The sequence below is a fragment of the Hypomesus transpacificus genome, chromosome 22 (assembly GCF_021917145.1).
Source record: "Hypomesus transpacificus isolate Combined female chromosome 22, fHypTra1, whole genome shotgun sequence".
NCBI lineage: Eukaryota > Metazoa > Chordata > Actinopteri > Osmeriformes > Osmeridae > Hypomesus > Hypomesus transpacificus.
In genome coordinates, this window is record NC_061081.1 from 10,034,471 (window position 1) to 10,055,130 (window position 20,660).

Consider the following 20,660-nt stretch of genomic DNA (forward strand, 5'->3'; position numbering starts at 1 on the left):
GCAGAGCTGCGACTACTGTGGGCGCCACTTCCGCTCTCTGGGGCGCCATCTCGACAAGCACCACGCCCACCAGCCCGACGTGTGCGCCGCACTGGTCGAGCGCCACAGGCACATGCCCCACCTGACTCGCGGCCCTCAGTCTGGGCCCGTCCCGTCTTCATCCACTGTGACGCAGAACACTCGCCCGGTGCACGGAGGCGTCCAGGATCTCGCCCCCGTCGCCCCCCGCGCCCACCACAGCCGCCGCCGCCCAATCTCCCGCCTCCGTCGGCAAGAACGGCTCCGCCCCTCCGGTGTTGAGCCCGACCCGCGGGAGAAGCGCCGTTCCGGTGTCCGTGTTGAAGAGGAGCCCTCCACCGGTGGCCATGACCCCGGCCAGAAAGGGAGGACTGCGGTCTAAGAGGGAGCGAGAGGAGGGGGACGAGGAGGAACAAGAGGAGGGCGAAGTGGAGGTGGTGAAGGTGACCCGGCCTAAAGAGGAAGGGGACGTGCAGTTGGCGTGTCCTCATTCCCAAAGCGAGGCCAACAAAGGGATGGAGACGCTGCCAAAGGAGGGAGGACGAGGAAGAAGAGGAGGAAGAGGAACAGAACGGAGTGATGGAAATAGAAGACGACAGTGGAACCGAGGACAAGGAAAAGGACCTTCTGAGGTAAGTCGAGTCCAGCAGAGTGTCCTCGGCCGATAAATAATCCTTTTCGATTGTCTGACGGTACCTTAAAATGAACATAAGATGACTTATCTTTCCCCTCCACTCCCTCACTCTCTCTCTCCCCTTCCTTCCTTCCCTCCAGCAGCTCAGGCCGCCTCCACATGCTGCCTCTCCTCTCCTCCCTCTCCTCCCTTGTTCTCTACCTCCGCCGGCTTCAGCACTCTGCCTTCCTGTCGCTGTCCCGCCAGCTGCAGTCCGCTGAGGCCTGGCGCCTACTGTGCCACTCCAGCCTGGCTCTGCTCATCCTCTACAACCGCCGGCGTGAGTGTGAGGTCTCCAAGCTCGCCATCGCCGAGTACCGCGTCCGCGTCACCCCCCAGTGTCCCGTGCCGGTCCCCCCCGGTGCCCCGCCCGCCCTCACCCCCCTGGAGGCCTCCCTGTCCCCCTTCGAACGCCTTGTCCTTCCCCATCTCCCCCGTGTGGGGGTGCAGGGCAAGCGTGGCCGCGTTCAGCCCCTCATCTTGCCCCCGCATTGCGAGCCCTGCCTGGAGCTCCTCCTGCAGACGCGCCACGACGTGGGCGTGGACCCGCAAAACCCTTACGTCTTTGCCCGCCCCTACCACTCCCCGGCCACGCCCCTCCGCGGCACCGACCTGCTGAGGAGCCTGGCCCGCTCCAGCGGCACGCGCAACCCCCGGGCGCTGACCCAGACCCGGGTTCGACGGCAAGTGGCAATCCTGACGCAGCTACTGCTACTGGGGGAGGGGGAGGAGCCAGGCCAGCCAGGCGGGAGCGCAGTGGAGCGGCTGGAGCACTTCCTGGAGAGGGAGTATCACGTGACGCAGAGCTGCGGCGGGATTGGCCAGGATCCGGGGCTGATGGGGAGAGTGGGGAGGGTCGTGCTGTGTGGAGAGAGGGATGGAGTGCTCTTCAGAGGGATGAGTCTACACCACATCTGTCTGGAGCTGGACGGTGAGGCAGGGGGGAGGAAAGGGGGACAGAATTTTTAAAAGAGATGGCAAGTAAACAAAATGAGCTATAAAGCTGTCATGGAATGATCTAAATGATCTTGTTTCAAAGAATGATCTACAGGTGTATTATTCTATTACAAAATCACCATAAGGAAGTATGGTAGAGGTGTAAGGGTTAATATGTAGTGACTGGTGATAATACAAATACATTAAACAAATATGAAGTTGGAAAAATGCTGTTGGATCTATGTTGTTGCAAAAAATTACATGTGTGCCCCTTCTTTTCTTGTCCGCTCGCTATCTTCTCCTCTCCATGGTGTCCTCGGTCCAGTAATGTCTGGAAACTCTGCAGACTCATACTCAGAGGGCGAGTCTGAAGGCGACCCGGGCAAGGAAAAGGGCGAGGTGACCCCGGCCACCCAGACACCCGCCCCAACGCCCACGCTCCTGTATGTCCGGAGGGGAAAAGCCAACAGCAGGACACCGCGGCCCAAGAAGATGAAAGGCACACCCCCGTCCGCCTCGCCTCTATCCCCGTCGCTCGCCGGTCGCAGAAGAGGCTCCGGTCAGCCGCGCTCAGGTTTGTGTCTGCTTGTCGGAGTCGTGTCAACTAAACCATGTGTGTGCTGGTACGCTCAGTGTCATCTCGCAGATCCTGTTGTATCCTCCAGTCCCACGGGTTGTGACAAGTTCGCCTTCGTCGCTCTTCCCACAGGTAAGCGCGGCGTCCTCAAGCGCCCGTGGTCGGAGGCGGAGCGCGCCGCCGTGGAGGAGCACCTGACGCGGAACATCGCCGAGCTGCGTGTGCCGGCCAAGGCGGACTGCGAGCGCTGCCTGCAGTCCTGCCCCCTGCTGGTGACCAACCGCCGTGACTGGCGCGCCATCAAGTTCTACTGCCACAACCGCATCCAGCTGCTGAAGAAGAACCAACGTCGCGATAGCGACCCACCTCCACTCATTGTCTGCTGAGAAGGGAGGCTGAAGGACGTCTGACGTAGCACACTACTACTCGCGGTCCAGATGACCGCCGATCCTTGTAGTCACACACATTTTGGACAGTCCTCTGTCTGCAGAAGGGGAACCTGTCTATTCTGTAGTGCATTATCTGAAGGAGATTTCAAAGGAGCTCCGATGACACACTATGTTTCACTGTTTTGAGGTCTTAAATTCTACCATTTCTTTTAGGATGGAGTGTGGTGAGTGCACTACAGAACAGGCGCACTAAATTTGTGTAGGGTGTCATTTGCGATTCACATTGAGACGAGAGATTGGCAGGGTTTGGCTACGCTTTAGTTTGTACAGGCCTGTACTAGTTTCACCTCTAACAGAATGACCCTGTTGCAACTGTGCCATTCAGATTTTTGGAGTTGTCTTTACCTAGAACTTATTGGGTAGTCTGCAATTGCTCAGTTAGTCTGTAGCCTTTACTCTGAGAAGATTCCCTTTTCCTTACCAAAATGGCACTAGATGTGACCCACCTAGATACCAATAACGGGGTTGTTTGAATTTAACCATATTAACTTCCGTATTTCTACGTTGGAAGTTGCAACACTTGTCAGTGAAGTAAAGTTTGATTCCTCAAAGCCATGATTAGTCCTAAAACATGTGAAGATTAGACTAAATCATGTTGCATATTTGGTTACTATACCTTCCCCTTCTCCTCTAAACAGGTACATCAGAGAAGCTGAGAGGGCATTAACCCAAAGAACTAGCATTTTGTTTTTGGCATCGGTCCACTTATTTTCCCTGTGCATTTATGCACGTTTTATTTTTCTTCAAGCTGTTAAAAAAAAAAAAAAGGTGCTTAAGTTATCAAGCTATTATCTCAATTTGAGGGCGATACATTTCCCTGACTTCCCTCGGTTGGGTTGTCTTTTGAGGCATTATTTGGAAGTAAACTGAATGACTCGGCCGGAAAGTTGTTTATTTTATTTGTATTATACCCCTCTCCCATGCAGTGTTTTTGTGTTGTTCGTGTTAATTGTTCGTCTTTTCAAAGACTAGTTTTGTCCGGTTCCTGTCCAGTTCCTGTCCGGCCTTTATGCGTGTCAATAGTTTTGCAGTAGGCCTAATGCTAGATTCTGGATGCTTTTGTCACTCAATTACAAGTGCCCAGAAATCTTTGTCAACTACTGAACTACAAAAAAACTACAAAACACCATGTCGAACAGATACTTGAAGTTATTTAAACCGTTCACATCATCCATTGTTAGTTGATGCTCCAATTCCAGCCAGTTACGTTGTACAGAAAAAAAAGTTATATATAATTTTGTTAATTGGCTTGTTTGTCCTACTTGTAACTTTTTCCCCATTTGAGTGTATATTGTACATAGGCCTGTGGTTTGTAAATATTCACAGTAACACAAAGAAAAAAGCTACACACAGTGTATGATATTCCTTGGTTTTCGTGTCATGTTTTTTTTTTTTAATAAGTCTTATAAAAAGTTGCAGCTGTTTAGTCTTTTGTGATTATTTCTAGCATTGATATTAAACTTAAGACACAAAATCTATTACCACGGCGTGGCGCTCCACAGTTCCCCACTTTGACAAGGAGATGACGCAGTTACATGTGCAACAGGTGTGTCGCAGGCTCGCAGCTTAAAAAACAGGTACACTAAAAACAATGCTAACAAAGTGCTATAGCAGATTCTATAGAAGACCGGTGCTACGACTATATGCACATTTCATATACATTTCAAATAGATGTGAGGGAGTGTAGTTCATATAGATAATATACAATTTCCGACAACAACAACAACAGCCTATTAAATTGTGCGGTAAACCACCTCAAATGTAACAATGTGCGCAGTATTGCACATTCAAGCAAATACTCGTTGTACATGAAGTTTCGTTTCATGTCCTTTGCCTACGTGTTACGTGGCACCTATGTCTTATTGTGCCAATTCACGTATGGATGTATGATCGCGTTATTCTGTACGGTCAGACCTTTGGCAGATCAGAAACAGGACATTACGTAAATCAGTAAAAAGGTGTGTTCATGTCACGCTGCTGTATATCTATTCATCTACTTGTCCAGGAGATGGCACCAAAAATGACTTGTGGCGTCGGTTCAAAGCTATAACACTTCAACCTAGCCTACCTGCTTAAAAAACAAGCATGTGTAACATTCATCATCCGATGAAGTTAAAAAGAAGTTATTTGATTTGCTAATGCATAGTAAAGGCAACACGGCAAAACGAAATTCGACCTTAGGGTACTGTTTATAAAGTTCCACTAGAGGGCAGCAAGACCCTTCATACCCAAAGTTGAGCAAGACCCCATAAAGTCCCGAAAGTAGTTTTGTGCGCATAAGTAAATAACTTGTTTCCAAAAGAAAAATTATTTGAGAGCACAAGATACAAAATCAAATGTAGAGACTTTAGGGGCCAGGTGACATGGACATTCTGGGGTGAAAACTATTTGATAAGGTGAGTTTGCTCCATTTTATGGTGACCGTGCATCTGATGCCAAAGACGCATGATTTTATAGTAGCCTAGGCGTGCATTTTCTTTTGCGCACAAGATAACTTGTGCATACGAAGAAAAATGAAACTTTCTAGACCCTTAATACCCCAAGGGACAAGGTTGTTTTTCTCATCTTAAAAGATGATTCCATGTAATATATAAACACTGCATATGCATGCAAGACAGCAAATTAGTAAATGCCCTGATATGATACCAAAAAATAATTGCAATTTCAATTTGCAGTTTACTTCATCAAACCATTTCTTTGAGTTTCTCATTCAGAGTATCAAATACTATACACAGGTAATCTGACAGAACTAAAATGATACCACCAAGACCTGCATTAGAGAGCTGAAATGAGGATTGGGGCTGGACATGAATGGATTGTTTGGACATGAAACGAGCAGTAATAGAGAAATAATATGGATTCATGAAACGAGAGGATAGGGTTGTGTTTGTTTTACAGTAGCCTATGTGGCTGCTCAAAGAAGCGGCCACTCAGCTCCCATGACAACCAATACAGTTGGATTATGAACTTCATCTGCAAAACCTGTTGGCGTCTGTATGAGTTCTTCTGTTCTACGTGTATCCAGTAGGGAGAGTAAAGCCTTGCCACTGCTCCAGGGGGTTGCTGTGAATCACGTCACCACTTTATGATGCAGGCTAATGATATTTTAGATTGAGGAGAAAATGCTTTTGAAAGTCTTCAGATAAGTGGGATGTACACTCTAAACTACACTTGCATTGCCATTGTAGATATTTACCATGGAATGGGAACCAATGTTTTTGTTGATATTGTTCTAGTGTGGTTTATTCTGAGTCACATTGAGATTAATTTGCAATAAGACATGTACACATTCAAAATGTCCACGGAAGCAAGCAAGGGTAAGAGGTAGGGGAGTTCAGCGCGGAGGCAACACGCCAATAGAGTCTTCCACCATCTCAAACAGGAAGTGATGCGGTCCGCTCCGCCTGGCAACCTCGCTCGCCGTCTCTCCTCCGCTGCTGACAATCCACGGCTGCAGATGGCGCTGCGAGAGCAGGAGCTCAAGCGTGTGGGCGGAGTCTGCAGGTGATCGGCTGGTGTGGGAGGCGGCCAGGTGCAGTGGTGTGAGCCCGCCATTGGTCTGGCTGTTAAGCTCTGCCCCTCTATGCAAAAGAAGGGTTGCCACGGCTACGCGAGCCCAGCGACAAGCACTATGGAGTGCCGTCCATCCATCGACCGTGCGGAGGTCAATGTCCGCTCCCGCCACCAGTAGTGTGGGCACCATGGCAACATGACCTCCATACGACGCACGGTGTAACGGGGTGTACCCATCTGTGTCTCTGCAGTGCACCAGTAAAGGGTCCTCTGACAGCAACCTCTGGACCGTCGTCAGCTGACAGACAGAGAAAGAGAGAGGAGCAGGAGTAAGAAGGACAATTGTTTCATTTTGTTTTAGTTCAATAGCAGGATTTCACCTTGTTGAATAGAACTGATAAAAGGATGTAATGAGAAGAGCATCTCACTACATCACAGATTAACTTCAGTAAAGCACTGTAAGGTTTAGAGTAATAACAAGAACTGATCATTCTCAGTGTTTCCCCTAGGATTTTTTTTAGCAGTGGGGGCAGGTCAGGTCTAACACCCCCCCCCCGGCCTAAAATTAGACGGCCTAAAATTTTGTACAGCTCTAATTCTGATACCGTGGCGGCAGAAATTTAACCGTGGCGGGCCGCGGTTTGAGGAAATATATCCTAATAAAAGGGTTACATTATTATCATGGTAAGACTTAAAACATAAATATGTATATTACAAAATAATATATAATAATCTGTGGCAAAAGTGCCTACGGTAAGTCCACACTTACAAAACAATAACTCAAGACCCATTATTAACAGTTATCTGAATTGAATTTCCTTCAGGATTCATAGAGAATAGAATCATAAAAAACCTGATATGTCTTGAATAATCTCCCATCTGACTGTGTGTTAAACTAGACTGAAGCAGATTTGTGGTCTAATTGACTAGATGAATCGATTTCTAGCACTTAAGGCGTCTGTGTGTGTTTATATGCAAACAATCATGACCAGTGGGCTGTGAACAGGTGTCTTTTGTGCGTGTGAACTACTGAACTCACACGGTCATTTTCCGCCGCCCATAGTATGAAATCCTGTGGTCTCCCCTTCAGCCTCTCCTCTCTCTGGGTGTACCACTCCTCATTGTGCTCCCCCTCTTCTTCCTCCTCCTCATCTTCCTCCTCCCCCTCCTTTCCTGGCCACAGGCTATGGCCTCCACGGGGAATTAGGTGCCCATGCGTCTTCAAAAGCTCCAGCTGGTTGAAACCATCTGGGAACTCCATTGTCCTGCAAGTTGACTAATTGTCCATTTTCATAATGGCAGAATGAGTGAGTGTTGATACATCAAAACTTCACCTGCCTGTGAAGATGGCTTTTCCTTCAGCTAGTACCCCATTGGTGTTTCTATGACACATTAAGGACTCATTTAAGAAGCCTTACCATGTGTTAAGAGTCCTTAATGTGGTCATGTATACACCATTGGGGTATTAGCTGAAATAAAAGTAATCTTTACAAGAAGAAACTGAAGAAACTGTCCTGAGTACGTTAATTATTGTATTTGCTTATTCATACTCGCCACAAAAGCTTAATAATTATTTTGAGTGAGATCAGTAATGCAGCTTCATCGCAACAGTATGATCAACAAGACCCATGTGAGTACAAAATAGCCCGATATGAACTCAGAAAAACCATCAAGCCGGCAAAGAGACAGTACAGAGAGAAAGTGGAGTATTAGTTATTACACAGGATCCACCACCAGAGACATGTGGAAGACCATCACAGATTATAAAGGAAAGAGCCATCAAGCAGAGGTCTCTGTTTCTCTTGCAGAAGAGCTGAACACCTTTTATGCTTGATTTGAGTCTCACACCAGGTCAGAGGTACTGCTGGAGCAAGACAGCTGCCCTCTCCAGGTATCTGTGACTGATGTGTGCAAGTCATTCAGGAGAGTGAATGTGCTTAAAGCTCCGGGACCTGACAACATCCCTGGCCGTGTTCTCAAGGCCTGTGCTCCTGAACTGGCAGAGGTGTTCACTGACATCTTTAACCTCTCCCTGTCCCAGTCTGTCGTCCCCAATAGCTTCAAGAGGGCCACCATCATCCCAGTCCCTAAGAAACCATCAGTGAGCTGTCTCAATGATTACGGCCCCGTCGCAATGATTACGGCCCTGTCAAACTCACTGCTGTTGTGATGAAATGCTTCGAGAGGTTAGTCAAAGACCACATTACATCCTGCCTGTCACATGCATTGGACCCACTCCAGTTGTGCATACAGGCCTACAGATGATGCTGTAGCTTTGGCACTGCTCTCTGTCACCTGGATCAGAACAACACGTACGTGCGGATGCTCTTCATCGGCTTCAGCTCCGCCTTCGACACCATAGTACCAATCAGCCTCATCATGAAACTACAGAACCTGAACATCAGTCCCTCCATGTGCAGCTGGATATTGAACTTCCTGACAGACAGACCACAGGCAGTACGGCTGGGTAACATCACCTCAACCAGTCTAACACTCAGCACTGGTGCCCCACAGGGTTGTGTGTTAAGCCCACTGTTGTACTCCCTGTTCACCTATGATTGTGCAGCCACTAACAGCTCCAACACCATCATTAAGTTGGCTGATGACACCACCATTATCGGTTGCATCAAGAATGGTGATGAGTCTGCCTACAGAGCAGAGGTGGCAACAATGACATCTTGGTGTCAGGATAACAGCCTGCTGCTTAATGTAGCAAAACCCAGGGAGTTGATAGTGGACTACAGGCGGATGCAGGGAGAACATGCACCCATTCACATCAGGGGCACAGCAGTGGAGAGTCAAAAGTTTCAGATTTCTTGGTATCAACATTAACGAAGATCTGAGCTGGACACACCATATTGGTGTGGTTACAAGGACAGCGAAACAGAGGCTCTTTTTTCTGCGGCAACTGCAGACATGTGGCATGAACTGCACTGTACTGACCAATTTCAAACACACCGCTGCACCATAGAGAGCATACTGACTGGTGGCATTACAACATGGTTTGGCAACAGCACTGCCCAGGACAGGAAGACGCTACAAAGAATGGTCAAACCTGCACAGCGTATTACAAGGACTGCATTACCATCCATTCAGGACCTTTACAGCCAGCGCTGCAGGAGGAAGGCCAAGCGGATCATTTCTGACCCTTGTCATCCCTGCCACAGTCTTTTCTCCCTCCTGCCTTCTGGAAGGCGATACAAGAGCATAAGGTCCTGTCCTAGCAGACACAGGGTTAGTTTTTACCCAAACGCCATCAGGATGCTGAACTGTCCTTGAAATATATTTTTGCACTACAATTGTTCTTATTTTTTCTACCCTTTTCTCCATTCTCCAGTATTATTTGTTTTTATTCTCTAAATTGAACAGACATTGAGCACAAATAATTTCATTACTGATAAATGCGGTTTATGACTATATGATAATAAACTTGAACAGGCTTAACAAGCTAAACAATACATAGCCCAGAGTAGCTAGTCCAGCTAACTAACACATTATTTTATAAAAAAAATAAAAAAAAATCAATACATGTGATTTGTTGTTTAGGACTGGTATTATGTCCCTACAGTACTGGTTTTCAAACAGCAGCAGTTGTTAAGTAACGCTAGCATTTAAAAATCACCAGTAAAATGTTTGTGATTGTGTGAAAGAGGTGGGCACCAACTCCTGCTGCTGTTAGGTAAACACAATATACAGAAACCAGTTTGTTTGAAAACCAGTCGTGACATAACACCGGCTCGCTGGTGGACGATTTTAAATTGACTGTACAAGCACTGACATTTTAAGTTAAGCAGCAAGCAACCTCAACACAACAGTCTGCAAAATAAGTGGGGCATCAAAATCTTACCTGGCTAGCTAGCTCTAGTTACAGTAGTTGCCTCGTGTGGTTTGGTATCTATTACTGTAGTACTGTATAAAGCTGGATAGCAGTCAAATACATGGTTATTCCACAGTTATCTACACATCTACAATACGTTGATGGTACATATATTTTTCAGAAACACGAGACGCGAACTGCCAAGAACAAGCTTCTTCTTCTTTAGTTGTTGAGGGAGATTGCAACCAATATTTAAGAGGTGCATCATCGCCACCTACTGTTCGAGAGTGTGACGAGGTTATTCGTTTTAGTGGTGGTTAAATAAGTGCATATTTATTATTTATACATATGCTGGTCTACAACATACACTTGTTGCTGCTCACTTACAAAATACTAAAGTGAAAGTGTCGATTGAGATGGTTCTCTTCTTATTTTCATTGGTGCAAGAAGGTGTATGGTGTTGTGGTTAACATGTTGGTCTTTGTGGCCTTGCTGAGAGCAAACACACCTAATAAACAATAATATGTCTTCAGTAACCATGACAACCTCGCTGGGATGTACCTAGTAGTCATGACAACTCCTTTTTAAGTGGCATGTGAGTCGTGACACTGAAAATATATATATTTTAAAATAGTTCTAGAGCATGGCTCACAGCACTTTGAAATGATTGTAACGCAAGTAGGTCATGCCCGGAACATCTTGCTACAACAACGGACAAAAACTAAATTGAATTTGAACTTGGAAGAGAATCTAGGCCTATGCATGCTTCTCCAAATTCCTTCAGGGTGTAAACCTGTGTCATTTTCATGGTGACACCAATGGGGTCAAAGTCCACTGAGCAGCCAAGTCATGAAAAGCTGTATTGTTGGAGAAAATGTCAAATATGTTATGGTTCCTTGGTGTTCCAATGTTACGCCTGGGCCCATTCTTAACCTGTCAGCTCAGTGAGTTTTATTGATCTCTAGAAAGCTCCCAATTGTCTTTTTGTGACACTTTCATTTGAGGTGTTTAAGGGGTGGATTGTCTTAATAACTATACTGTATCATTTATATTTGTCAGTTCTTTATTTCAACAATGTAAGTCAGTCATATTCCATTGTCTTTCAAAAACTCCAGATGCATTTACATTTACATTTACATTTATTCATTTAGCAGACGCTTTTATCCAAAGCGACTTCCAAGAGAGAGCTTCACAAAGTGCATAGGTCACTGATAATAACAACAAGATAGCCCCACAGCATTGCGGGTAGTCAAAAACAAGAAGTACATATTGTGAACAACCAAAAAATAGTGCTAAGGGAAGAAACCATAAGAGCATGTAGTTAAACAAGTTAAAATTACACAACATTAATCTCTAAGTGCAGGTGTACCTGTAGGAAAGCAATCAAAATAGGATTAACTAAAAAAAAAAGAATACAACAGTTTAAATCAGCTACCACTAACCAACAAGAGCAACAGTCTAAGCAAGAGTCATTGTGAACCTTGAGGAAACTAGCGTTGGATTCAGCAAACCATTCCTAAGTACCATTGTACTCCCGGAACAAAGATGCAACAAAACAACAACACTGTAGGCTATAGACTACATGACATTCATCACACGGCACAAAAGATAGGACCAAAAATGTCAACTCTATCTTGGTTGTGACAGGCACCTCAATAATGGCAACCAACAAATAAAAACCTGAACATTTCTTTGTCTATATTGTTGTGTTAAGCACTACAACGCAGCAATGGCATTTGTTGAAAAGGTTCACTTTTAAAATATCTACTCTGCTTCCAATTACATTTGACATTTTTATTTTCAGTTTCATAGGTAGGCAATATTGAATATGCTCTTCTGATCAACTTGCTGCTACCAAAGCGGTTAATAATAATGATAATTATGAATGTTCTATATAGTCAAGGTCTTTATGGTCAAGGCAATCTCAGGGCTACAGGTTTAAAAAAAAAAAAAATCAAGCCCTATAACTAGTGATAAATAATCTGTCAGTCTCTGGCATTCTCTGGGTCTTTCTTAAGTGGATCAAAACAAATGTACCCACAGAGAAAATGGCAAGTGACTCATCTTACCTCAACCTTCTCAGCAAACATTCAAGAAAAGCACACCGACCCACATGAACACACATAAACACACACACAAATTTGATTAAAATGTTCTGTGATACATAATGTGACCTTTTATATGGTGTTTCATTGGTGATTAAGGATCCTTCATTTACATCTCAAAACAACAAGTCACATTCCATGCAGGTGTCTGCACCCAATCAAGGTTTTTGAAACCCATATAATTATAAATCATATGGGGAACATAAAGAGCTGCTCATGTCAAAATACTTGTGTATATGAATAAACATGTAATCTTTATTATTCTGTGTAGGATACTTGCGTAGTGTTTAATTGTGGGTGGTGCAAGGTTGAATGTCTGCTATATGTACGGTAGACACATGTCGCCTCTATTTCTGGTTTGCAGATATTTCTTGTTCCTTACACTTATTGTAACGAAAGTACAATTAATATAAATTTAGATTTATTCAGTTTCAACTTCTACACAATGACGATTATTATTCAAATTCGAACTGCTTATGTTCCGCCGAAACATGAGGTTTGTTGTTTTTTTAAAGGGCTTATAGCTCAATTATTTTTCCAGTTTCAGAAGGGTCCCCGGAGTGGCTCCCTGATCTACTACGCTAAAGGACTGGACTTTTAAGTTTATTAAAGGGTAGGCAATATTGTTGAGCACTTTTTACCATATTAGATTTTGTTTTGTTCACATCCTGATAGCAACCAAAGGTTAATGAAATAAATCCGATATCTGTGGGCGTTGCAGGACTGTAGTAAACACCAACACCATCATTAAGGTTGGACCGACACTAATGATTGGATGGCATTCAGACCGAAGTAGTGATTAAACTACTTCTTTGTCTGTCTACTAGGCAAAGAATGTAAGCGCAGATTTCAATGACGCACCGTGTTTGACAGAGTGCCTTCTGTCCAGTGTTGCCGAAGGGGTGTTGGGGTGCAAGTTAACATGATTTGCGGCTGTCATCAGCACTGGAGAAGTGACTAAAGTGACGTCAAGTGGCAAGAGAACGCCATTTGCTAAGAAATTGAAGATTGAACCCATATGCAACTATAAATAATAATTCAGAGAGATAAAGAAGCATACGTTTCCTCCCCCCCCCCTGTTGTATTGTTCACGCATTCCATGTAAAAAGTCCGGCTAGCATAATAAAAAAATGTAGGCTACTAGGCTATGGCAACTCGAGCTTCACTGTGTCCGTAGAACGTTCTTGTTGTTTGTTGATCTCGCGAATCTCGCAGCGCTCCTCTTCTGAAATGCTGTGGAGGACAGAACAAAACCTAATCGGAGCCCGCGCCGCAGATGCGCCCGGTGTAATATGTGTATTATGTGGCGTCAAACATCAGCGCCAGGTGTAATAGTGTATTTTGTGGCGTCAGACATCAGATAGGACGCGCAGGGTGGAGGGGAGTGCATAGTCGTTTAAAACACAGACCGGATTGCTTTTTTTTCCCTTCGCCTAGCATTGTTGCAGATGCGTACAAGGAGGTATCCGTTCAGACGTCCCATGTTTATCATCACAATTTCTCCTACCACCGCTGACATGAGAAGTTTGTGCCTTTGGCTATCCCTCGCCTATTTGGCTGCCACATGCCTTAACGGGGCAGGGGCGCACGAGCTCAACAACTCCGCACTTAACAGGGGTATTTCATCGGACACCGAACTGCTAAACATATCAGGTCAGAAGGTGCTTAACCGTTCCAGTTTTTTTACGCTATACTTAGATGACGGGACCCTCGCAGACTGGCGCTCCATGGCTGGAAAGAAGCGCTACGGAGGAGAGTCGCAGAACGGGAAAGTGAAAGCTTTGCTGGTTTTCGCTTACTCTTTTATAATTGTCATTTCACTTTTCGGGAATACTCTTGTATGCCATGTGGTTTTCAAGAACAAACGCATGCACTCCGCTACTAGCCTATTCATTGTTAACCTGGCAGTTGCAGACATTCTCATCACGCTTCTCAACACACCGTTTACCCTGGTAAGAACAGAAGACCTGTTTCTCAAAACACATATGCCTACACCAAAAATGTGTAGAATTTGTATTCCAGATCTCGTACTCTCGTACGCATTATGTCGGTTAAAGTTAGTCTTCTTAAAAATGGTTTGGCAGCACTCTATCCACAAGTTTGTACACATTCACACGCTACACACAGCAGCAATTTAGTAGGATAGTAGTGCTTATAATTTCTTGTTGCTCTTTTCCGCAGGTTCGGTTCGTTAACAGCAGTTGGGTGTTTGGAAAAGGCATGTGCCACATCAGCCGCTTCGTGCAATATTGCTCCCTGCACGTGTCCACGCTGACTCTCACCGCTATTGCGCTTGACAGGAGACAGGTAAATGTACGGGTTGGTTCAGTTAAAGCTGTAAATGTAAACCTCATGGTTTAATATAAAATTGTCTTTAATACTGGCTGAAAATACAGAAATGAAAGGAAAAAAAACGCAAGATGAAAGATGAAATTAATTTTAAAAATGTATGTTTGACACAAAAGACGGTGTGGAAGCTGAACTGCATCATCTAACAAAGCTAAGTGCTTAAATACAATGCGGTAGAATACGTTTGAACGTTGTGAAGCAATCGAAGAAATAGTTGAATTTCAAGAGGCAGTGTGGAAACTGAACTGCATCAACAAACCTAAGAGCTTAAATAGCCTACAATGCGGGAGAAGCTGAAAGCTGAACTGTTAAACAGAAAAAGAAGTAGGTTAGCTAGTCGTAACAAGAATATTAGGCTATAGGCCTATAGTTCAGCTGAAATTATAGTTGGGATAGTAATATCAGTAGCATATGTAGGCCTAGCCTATCATTGAGTGCTTTTAGTTGCCAGTTAATGATAAAGTTGAATAAAGATGAAGCAGCATTCCAAAAATAATATATACGTGAGAGAACAAAGGTTGTGCCCTTTTCCGAAGCACACCCAAATATTTATTCTAAAACTGGTTGTTCCCATCCTTGATTGTGATTGGCTTTATCGCGTTCCATGCCGTTGTAAAATTCAGCATACAGGTTGTCCTCATAACATTCTTTAAAATTCCATATTACTGCGCATCGACATTTATCCCACCGTGAAGAACGGCAAAGGTGTCCATCTGGCTGTTGCGTGGCAACGATTTATGCAGGAACTATTTTGTTTCTAATTTTTTTAATTTATGAAACCATATCAAATATTTGTAGTAACAGTTTTAGAAAAGCAATAAGCCCCTAACAACTCCCTTACCTGTTCTAAAATCAGCGCAAAACACGGCCTCTTGGGGCTTATTGCTTAAATAATATTATATATCTGTCTTAAAATGTAGGCAGGGGCGCCGGCAGGAATTTTGGGCCCCATGGAATAAATAAATAATAAATTGGGATCATTTCTATTAGTTTTTCAATTTTTGGGGGGCCCCTGGCCCTTGGAATTGTCCTAACTTTCCCCCCCTATACGGTGCCCCTGAATGTAGGCCTACGCATACGTAAGGTACAATACCAACAGAAATCGTGGGTCTGTTAAAAATTGTAAAGGGAATAAGCCCGTTGAAATTGACCATCTTAGAATATTTCTTTTCCCTTATGATTAGTAACAGTATAGACTGTAAGTACGGTTCATGGAACACTTGCAATTGTGGAGAATGTAGGCTAAACAATGAAAGCTTGTCAATACAAACGTGGTCACACATTTAGCCTAATTTGAATAGTCTTAAACCCCCACTGGTCAAAGCTGACGTAGTGATGTGTATTTTTCTAGGTGATCCTGCACCCTCTCAGGCCCCGCATGTCTCCAGCTCATGGGGGCGTTTGTGTGGCTCTCATCTGGATTTTGGCCGTCTGCTTCTCCATGCCTCACGCCATCTACCAGAAACTCCTGACCTTTGTGTATAGGTACACACAGCTCACCTTTCTACACACCCTACAGTACCTCTCCCCCTCAGTTACACTCTTTCTCTCTCTCTCTCTCTCTATCTCACTCACACGATCAATCATTCTGTTTTAAATTCCTTTTTTGTCAATCCTTCACACTCCAGAACCTCTGTTTTTTAAAAATTGTCTTTCTTTGGCTCCCTGTATGTTTCACTGTTACACTCTTTATCTAGAGCCTGCACTCTTACTGAAAATTCAGCTTTTTGAGTTGAGTTGGGTGATTCTTTTAATGGTGTCTAAGGTTGGTAGGTGGCCCATTTTGTTGCCACCACCTACTGTTGTTGTTGTGATTGTTGCTTACCTCCCTTTGCCCTCAAAGCACCACTTACCTTGTTGTTTATAAGATACCAAATTGTATTCACTCTCACACCTTGCTACCTACTTTTCCTTCTCCCAATCATACCCCTGACAATGGCCACTGCCCCCTGCTTGCCTCCTACATTTCTTGTTTCCATTACATCCCACTGCTTAGCAAGGAGAAAGAACAGAGCCTGTGTGTGCCAGACTTCCCAGAGCCCTCAGATGTCTACTGGCAGTGTATCGACCTGCTTACCTTCATCCTCCTCTACGTCCTCCCCCTTTTAATCATCACTGCCGCCTACTCCACCGTGGCCCGCCGCCTGTGGCGCCGCAATGCCATTGGGGACACCACCACATCCCAGTATGCCGCCCAGAGACGAAAACGCCGCCGCACACTGGCCATGCTGTTGGTGGTGGTGGGCGTGTTTGCCATCTGCTGGTTCCCCCTCAACTGTTACGTTGTGCTCCTGTCCAGCCAGGCCATTCGCTCATCCAACGCCTTGTACTTTTGCTTTCATTGGTTGGCTATGAGCTCCACGTGTTACAATCCATTCATTTACTGCTGCCTGAACCCAGCCTTCCGCAAGGAACTGAGGCTGTTACTGGGCATGTGCAGGTGGAGACTGAGGGTCAGAGAGGTGGGAGTGGGACCAGAGCTGGGGGCTCTGCCTTCCTGCACGCCATGTCATAGGGCCGCGTGGCCGGAGAGCCATGCATCTTTACAACCCAACCAAGCCTCGTCCCAGAGAAGCCATACATCCCAACAGAACCACATCCCTTCCCGACAGAGCCATGCGTCCGCTAATAAACCAAATGCCCTCAAAGATAGGTACCTCCTTTTCTGCAAAAGCCATGTACAAACAGGTAAAACAGACATTCATTCAGTGGAACCAATAGTGGCTGTCAGCTAATGGCACAACAAATCACAAAAGTCATGGTTTGGAAACATACCATATACAGTAGTTCTGAGTCACGGATGGGATAATATTTTGGTTAGCAAGAAAAGATTTGATATACAGTATATAGTTTTGTTTTCAATTCAAGGATGCGGGAGGCTTTTCAAGTTCTTCCCCTCCTACACGGTAATGGCTGTCATTATGCTTGTTTCTTCTTAGCTTTTTGTTATGCAAGCATCCCAGATTGAGTTTCAGCGTGCCTCGTTCACGTAAATCCATAAAAAGCAACTGGTTGCACACTGATCGCAACTATTGCAAATTCGAACTTGTCAATCAAATCAATCCAGGTGGCCATACCCATCTGCCAGAGCAAATAAAACATGAGCTGGAAGATTTGTCTGGTTATAGATTTGTCAGGCTATATTGATTGTAGAATTGAACCAGGAACCTCTTTGACTCTAATATTAATGGGGATCCACATACCAGGTGGCGATCAAGCTCATTTTGTGAAATCCTCATCTTTTCTTTTAAAGGGAGCTGCTGCAGGTGCTTCTTTGAGAAGGCTCTGGGTGCCTTCATATGAAGGCTGAAGCTGTTAGGCCTCGGGATGAGCGGATTGGTAACAGATACTCATTATGTGAGGATGAGGGTGGATGTAGGGAGCTTTTAAGTAGTGTCAGTCTGGATAGTTTCAAAGAACGTAATATAAATGGGGAGATAATGAGACATCTACCACTAGAAGAGAGGCATGTCGAAGCACATATGCTAGTTGTGAATCAACTCCTGAGTGCCAGTAATAATGATAGAGAGAGAAGGCCTTCAAATGGGAGCATCTATTAGTGCTGATTTAAATCAGGCACAGTGGAAACATTGTTTTTCAGAGTCGGTTAGAAGGTGTTACTCTTCGGTTGCATCAATCAACTTTATATTCCAGGATCTTTTTATATATGTGGTCTTTTGGATGTTTGAGTGATAATGACAGATAATGTGTTGCTGGTGGTACAGTATATGTTGCATATTGGTTTTCCTTTCAAAATGTGTAATGAAGCGAAGAGTTGTTCTTCATATATGTTGAGGTAGATCTAATTCCAAAAGTTGTTTTTGTCTGTTTCTGCTACTTAAATGCATGGGAGAGGGTAGTACATAAGTGTTTTTTAAAGATTTTTTGTGATTTGTGATTGTGAGGTGATTATACATGATGTTAGTTACAGGGCTCTTTTATTACTGTGAAGTGGATTGGATTTGGATATTACCAACAGCTATCAGAACTGAACTTTCGACGCCAGTGTCAAGAACCTTGTTTATTAATTAGTGAGGAGTCAGATGGCAGAGCGGTTAGGGAACCGGGCTAGTAATCTGAAGGTTGCTAGATCGATTTCCAGCTGTGCCAAATGAAGTTGTGTCCTTGGGCAAGGCACTTCACCCTACTTGCCTCGGGGGGAATGTCCCTGTACTTACGTAAGTCGCTCTGGATAAGAGCGTCTGCTAAAAGAGTCAATGTAAATGTCATTGTTATCAAAATTGTTGACAAAATTGTGCCAATTGTGCTTGTGGTTGAGATGACATCTGAGACTGGTTTTCTGGTTCAGTTTATTTTATCCTGCTGAACCTTACAGCAGGTTGGCTTAGATTGTGCAGCCACCTGTGAAATAGGGCTATTGCAGTGTCATGGATTAGAGAAATAAGATCAGAACGGGAACTCTCACTCACTTTCTGCTGTGCCTGGAGATCATTGCCTTAACTCATGCACTTTCCATTGAATACACTTCTACATTCTGAAATGTAATGTTGTAAATGGTTTGCACAGTATGTGTTAGGTAATGTGTTGACTACTGTTTTGTTTTGGTTGGTACGTGAGCACAGTCCACATTTGTCCATTAAGTGTATTCATTTTAGGTCAAGTTCCTATTCAGATGTGGTTGTTTCAGAATTCTTATTTATTTTGGCTAATTGTTAATGGGTTCTTTCATGGCTATTGAACACACCAATGGTCATGAGTTATGGATCATGTGTGTTCATAGGCAATTTTACTGCAGGTGCATTTGGATCCCCTACTATTGGGATGAAAACATACATTTTCAAATTAATGTAAAAACCTGATGAAATGTTTTTAAAACATTTTTAAGTGATGTCAAAGTGGTATTTTCTATCATGGCTTGTTGTACTATAATGATTCATTTTACATTTTCAGATCTAGTATTAATTTTGAGCATGTTGTTGTAAGCAAAAAAAACAACCAGTACCCTTTGCACCCAGTTTTAAAACCTAGAATCGCCTACGTGTATGTTTGTGCTCAAATGCTAATACCTGTGCTGTTTATTTGTGAGCTTGTATTGTGGCAGCTGTTTGCAAAATTAAGAATTTTCAGAAGGCATTTCAGATGTTGTTGCTTTCCAACTCCAATCAAGAGAGTTAAGAAAACGACACAGTGGTGCTTCCCACACCTACAGTCCGGTGTCCCGTGTATTCTGTTTTGTGGTTGTCAAGGGCATGATATATTGTACTACAGTAGCGATGACTGAATTTAAACTATTTTTGGTGAACAAGAGAAAATGCATTCTTGTTTTTTGAGTCGTTTTATATTCCATGTGACAGACTTGAAACACTCAGTCACTTGATGAATATTAATTAAACATTAAGAAATAACATTTAGAATGATTTTCTTTTGTGTGGTTACATTTTTAACTGTCACTTACCCATTGTATTATGCCTTTCAGCAATTGATTTCAAGAGAGACAGAGAAAGAGAAAGGCTCTTTCTCTGTGAGAGTAATTGGAGTATTGAGCTCCAAAGCGGGAATCACATCAAAAATCAAAAACATTTTCCACAGGAGAAGCTGTGCCATAGAAGTGCTTTCACACCTATACTCCAGGGGAATGGCTTCTCTGGCACCCAGAGAGGTTGACCTCCTAGATCTGACAGTTGACCATTGCAACAGCCCCCAACCCCATAGTATAATAGGAAGTTGCTGTGCTTGAAATTCAAAATACATAAATTGTATTTATTAATTTAGCAGACAGTTTTATCCAATGTGATGCACAAATAGGGGACATTGTAAGTGCAGTAGATAATCAAGGACTAGAAGGGTATAGTTCTAAATGGAAAACACACACACACTCCAACATGCACCTTCCACCAATCCCACCTCTTTCTTCACCACCCCTCTCTCCTGCACTGTCATTACCATGGTTACACTCACAAACACATAGACACACGGTCTTCAGGGTCGCTATCCTTTGCTACCTTCTCCCTACTTGTGCATTCCAATCCAAAGTTGTTTTCTTTCTTTTTTCGCTTGCTTTATCTTGTCTGATATCCACGCTGCATATTCATTCATCATTATTACATATTCATCGAAACAATGACCACTTTTTAGATGAGTCAGAGAACATTGCACACTTTTCAGCACATTATTCAGCGTATAATTTTTTTAAATCTAATGTTTTCAAAGAGCAATTGCCTGCGCCGTGTCATTTATAAATGTATTCATGAGCGTCTTTGTC

At 44.0% G+C, this 20,660-nt stretch overlaps 3 protein-coding genes across 5 annotated transcripts; 2 read left to right on the forward strand and 1 right to left on the reverse strand.

Moving 5' to 3' along the window:
• The first annotated feature begins 564 nt into the window (after positions 1-564).
• LOC124483894 lies at positions 565-4,075 on the forward strand. 2 transcript variants are annotated; one of them, XM_047044483.1, is made up of 4 exons: positions 565-650; positions 793-1,622; positions 1,953-2,201; positions 2,337-4,075. In XM_047044483.1, exons 1-4 carry the CDS (start codon positions 598-600, stop codon positions 2,588-2,590), a joined length of 1,386 nt encoding a protein of 461 aa, XP_046900439.1. In that variant the 5' UTR covers positions 565-597; the 3' UTR covers positions 2,591-4,075. The 2 variants fall into 2 exon arrangements, with proteins under 2 accessions (XP_046900439.1, XP_046900440.1); XM_047044484.1 differs by having other exon boundaries at positions 796-1,622.
• Positions 4,076-5,878: 1,803 nt separating this feature from the next.
• ankrd49 (ankyrin repeat domain 49) lies at positions 5,879-10,224 on the reverse strand. 2 transcript variants are annotated; one of them, XM_047044512.1, is made up of 3 exons: positions 10,014-10,224; positions 7,206-7,442; positions 5,879-6,464 (listed from the first exon to the last, which is right to left on the reverse strand). In XM_047044512.1, exons 2-3 carry the CDS (start codon positions 7,425-7,427, stop codon positions 5,988-5,990), a joined length of 699 nt encoding a protein of 232 aa, XP_046900468.1. In that variant the 5' UTR covers positions 7,428-7,442; positions 10,014-10,224; the 3' UTR covers positions 5,879-5,987. The 2 variants fall into 2 exon arrangements, with proteins under 2 accessions (XP_046900468.1, XP_046900469.1); XM_047044513.1 differs by lacking the exon at positions 10,014-10,224 and having other exon boundaries at positions 7,206-10,007.
• A 3,177-nt stretch (positions 10,225-13,401) lies between these two features.
• LOC124483892 (probable G-protein coupled receptor 83) lies at positions 13,402-18,505 on the forward strand. Its single transcript, XM_047044481.1, has 4 exons — positions 13,402-14,040; positions 14,270-14,395; positions 15,789-15,922; positions 16,434-18,505. The coding sequence occupies exons 1-4, from the start codon at positions 13,537-13,539 to the stop codon at positions 17,170-17,172; spliced, it is 1,503 nt and encodes a 500-aa protein (XP_046900437.1). The 5' UTR covers positions 13,402-13,536; the 3' UTR covers positions 17,173-18,505.
• Positions 18,506-20,660: the final 2,155 nt, after the last annotated feature.

Excerpts from the sequence above, each read along its gene's own strand:
- LOC124483894 (XM_047044483.1), top strand. The coding sequence starts at position 598 with ATGGAAATAGAAGACGACAGTGGAACCGAGGACAAGGAAAAGGACCTT. Across the intron at positions 651-792 it reads AAGGAAAAGGACCTTCTGAG|CAGCTCAGGCCGCCTCCACA; the intron begins GTAAGTCGAGTC and ends CCTTCCCTCCAG. Across the intron at positions 1,623-1,952 it reads CATCTGTCTGGAGCTGGACG|TAATGTCTGGAAACTCTGCA; the intron begins GTGAGGCAGGGG and ends TCCTCGGTCCAG.
- ankrd49 (XM_047044512.1), bottom strand. The coding sequence starts at position 7,427 with ATGGAGTTCCCAGATGGTTTCAACCAGCTGGAGCTTTTGAAGACGCAT. Across the intron at positions 6,465-7,205 it reads GGGCGGCGGAAAATGACCGT|CTGACGACGGTCCAGAGGTT; the intron begins GTGAGTTCAGTA and ends TCTGTCTGTCAG.
- LOC124483892 (XM_047044481.1), top strand. The coding sequence starts at position 13,537 with ATGCGTACAAGGAGGTATCCGTTCAGACGTCCCATGTTTATCATCACA. Across the intron at positions 14,041-14,269 it reads TCAACACACCGTTTACCCTG|GTTCGGTTCGTTAACAGCAG; the intron begins GTAAGAACAGAA and ends TCTTTTCCGCAG. Across the intron at positions 15,923-16,433 it reads CTCCTGACCTTTGTGTATAG|CAAGGAGAAAGAACAGAGCC; the intron begins GTACACACAGCT and ends CCCACTGCTTAG.